This window comes from Poecilia reticulata, linkage group LG17, assembly GCF_000633615.1.
Source record: "Poecilia reticulata strain Guanapo linkage group LG17, Guppy_female_1.0+MT, whole genome shotgun sequence".
Classification (NCBI taxonomy): domain Eukaryota; kingdom Metazoa; phylum Chordata; class Actinopteri; order Cyprinodontiformes; family Poeciliidae; genus Poecilia; species Poecilia reticulata.
Window position 1 is genome coordinate 24,073,132 of NC_024347.1, and position 2,704 is coordinate 24,075,835.

At 38.1% G+C, this 2,704-nt stretch overlaps 1 protein-coding gene across 1 annotated transcript in view; it reads left to right on the forward strand.

Moving 5' to 3' along the window:
* The window catches only part of cib3 (calcium and integrin binding family member 3), a 4,428-nt gene that overhangs the window by 1,429 nt on the left and 295 nt on the right, over positions 1 to 2,704 (forward strand). Inside the window, exons 2-5 of the mRNA XM_008434426.2 lie at positions 242 to 276; positions 1,076 to 1,187; positions 1,695 to 1,842; positions 2,391 to 2,586. Of these exons, the coding sequence (XP_008432648.1) occupies positions 242 to 276; positions 1,076 to 1,187; positions 1,695 to 1,842; positions 2,391 to 2,586 (491 nt within the window). The remainder of the gene's footprint in view (positions 1 to 241; positions 277 to 1,075; positions 1,188 to 1,694; positions 1,843 to 2,390; positions 2,587 to 2,704) is intronic.

The following is a 2,704-nucleotide window of genomic DNA, read 5'->3' on the forward strand; positions in this document are numbered from 1 at the left end:
GGTGTTATCTCAATTTATTCACAATTTAAGAAGATAAAGTTGGATAGCCTTTCCCTCCTAATAAATAAAATCAAAATTGAAATCTGCTGTATGCATTTACCAAAGTTCTGTTTTTTGATATTAAAATTGTTAAGAGRATCTGAAATGTTTAATTAACGTTTATATTAATRAAACACAGTTGCATTGTGTGAAAACAGTGATTTACTTTCTGCAAGTTCAATGTTATTTCTTGTATTTGCAGGATTGTACATATTTCACTAGAAAAGAAATTCTCAGGTGAGCATAAAATGTATACAACACCTTTGTCTTTTATTTTTTATTTCTGTTTATTAATTTTTTTCATTAACTTTGGTAAAAGTTAATAATTTTCCAAATTAATCCAATATTACACTAAATACTAGTTTGAGAACAGTTCTTGAATGGGACGGGAAAAAAATCCCAGATTAAGAAATATTTTGGAGCAACTGAAACGATTTCTCTAAAATGAATGAAGAGTTTTCCTCCTGCATAATTCATCATATATTTATTATGCTAATCATAAAGTTGGCAAACCTCAATTAAAAATCTGTGACATCCTGGCTAAAGTCATTTGAACATTTGCCATGTAAGAAAGAAATACTTACTTCAAAATAACTATTTGCCTAAATTTTAACAAAGCTGCAGTCAGGAATAGTTGAAACATTTAAAACAAACGTGACTGTGACGAATAAGACTGGAAGAGTTGAACTGCATTAAATGTTTCATTGAGATTTTATACCATTGCACTAAATGCAAATGCATTTAACACAAATGTTTTCTGCCAAAATCCCTTGTTTTTTACYGATTCCCTTACAGTAAATCTAAAGTCTCATCGATCTGACCCGTCATGCTGTGGGTCGGACTTCCTCTCAAATCAGATTCAGTTCACGTTTGACTTTCTGATTTTCAAATGCTTATACTTGAATGTTCTTGATGCTTTATGCTCGTCAAGAAGCCTTTTCTATTATTAGCAACCACTGTTTAACAATGCATGCCGTCTAATTTAAAAGATGATTTGTAATCCAACACTGAAAGTGAATGTTTTGGACCGTCCTAGACTGTTCTACCGCTATCGGGATTTGGCACCGCAGCTCGTTCCTCTTGACTACACCAACCACCCAGATGTGAAGTTACCATACGAGCTGATTGGCAGCATGCCGGAGCTGAAGGTAGACCCACTGGTCCGCAAAAAACCCCGCAGACCCGCTCTCCCCCTCTGCTCCCCATCCATAATTAATGACCAACTAATCGACAGAATTCATTGAAAGGTTATATGTTACCCGACTCCTTTAAACTTGAAGAATGCTGCTGGGTCCCTGAGGGCTCCCTTGTTAGAAATAGGTCAATTATATGCTCCTTTACGCAGAGGCAAGCAATGTAAACATATATTTACTGCTAACTGGCAGGYGCTGAGAAAAGGAGGGACCTGGAACACATTGAGGTCAAACTTTGGTCCAAATAAGAACCTTTCCAACTTTTTAAAAAATTTAAGTTGATCAATATCTCTGAGAAACTTGTTTGGAGTCCAGTCAATCTAATATTTGTTCTCAATTTTGAGTGACAATTGGGTCCCTCGGGTTATGCCGCCCTGCGCAGACAGCCATTTTCTCCATATAAAAATTTAGGAATAAGTTCCAGTTCATCACTCRAGCAGTTTTGGTGGTCTTTGTGCTCAGGACAACCCATTTCGTCAAAGGATCGCTGAGGTTTTCTCTGAGGATGGAGAAGGAAACATGACGCTGGACGACTTCTTGGACATGTTCTCAGTGCTCAGTGAGATGGCGCCTCGTGACCTCAAGGCCTACTATGCCTTCAAAATATACGGTAAACCTTCACAGGGCGAATTTTATGTTCAAATATGTGGCGTGTTTTCTCCTTTAACCTGTGGTMATTTACATAAGTATAGCAGCATTGATATCAATGAATAAATAAATGACTGTGGTCTTTATTTATCCAGTATAGTACTAAAAAGCGGTAGATTAATCGCAAGGGTTGATTGATCACATTATTCAAAAAAGTCTCTTTATGTGGAAGGGATGAGACAATAAAATCTGGTTTTTGACAAGCAACCAACAAGAAAGCAGCAGATGGTTTTCTGAATCGTAAGTCAAAAACAAAACACTTGGATGGCACATACAGCAGTGAAACCAACTGACCTAAAATGTCGGAGCTCAGCTTGGGTTGCTAGGTGACGGGCTGGGCGTGGCTGGAGTTGCTAGGAAACGGTGAAGTTCCTGTGGAATTTTGCAAATGGCTCCCTTTCCAGAACCCAAAAAAGCAACTTGAGTGCAAAAGGCATGGTAGTGAACACATTTAACACACAGGACTAAACATTAGATAAGATCTGTTATGTATTTTTATTTTTCCAACAGATTTCAACGACGATGACTTCATCTGCAAGTCGGACCTGGAGAAGACGCTGAACAAGCTGACCCGTAACGAGCTAACGGAGGACGAGGTGAAGATGGTGTGCGAGAAAGTGATCGATGAGGCAGATCTGGACAACGACGGACGTCTGTCGCTTGAGGATTTCCAGCACATGATTAACAGAGCTCCAGATTTCCTCAGGTAAGTAAAGCCTGGTGGCCCGCCAGGCTTATAATATACTGAAGATATTTGTATCAGAAACTAGACTAGAATTACTTGCTAAGATTTGTGGTGGTTTTTTGTTGTTGTTTTTTTTTTT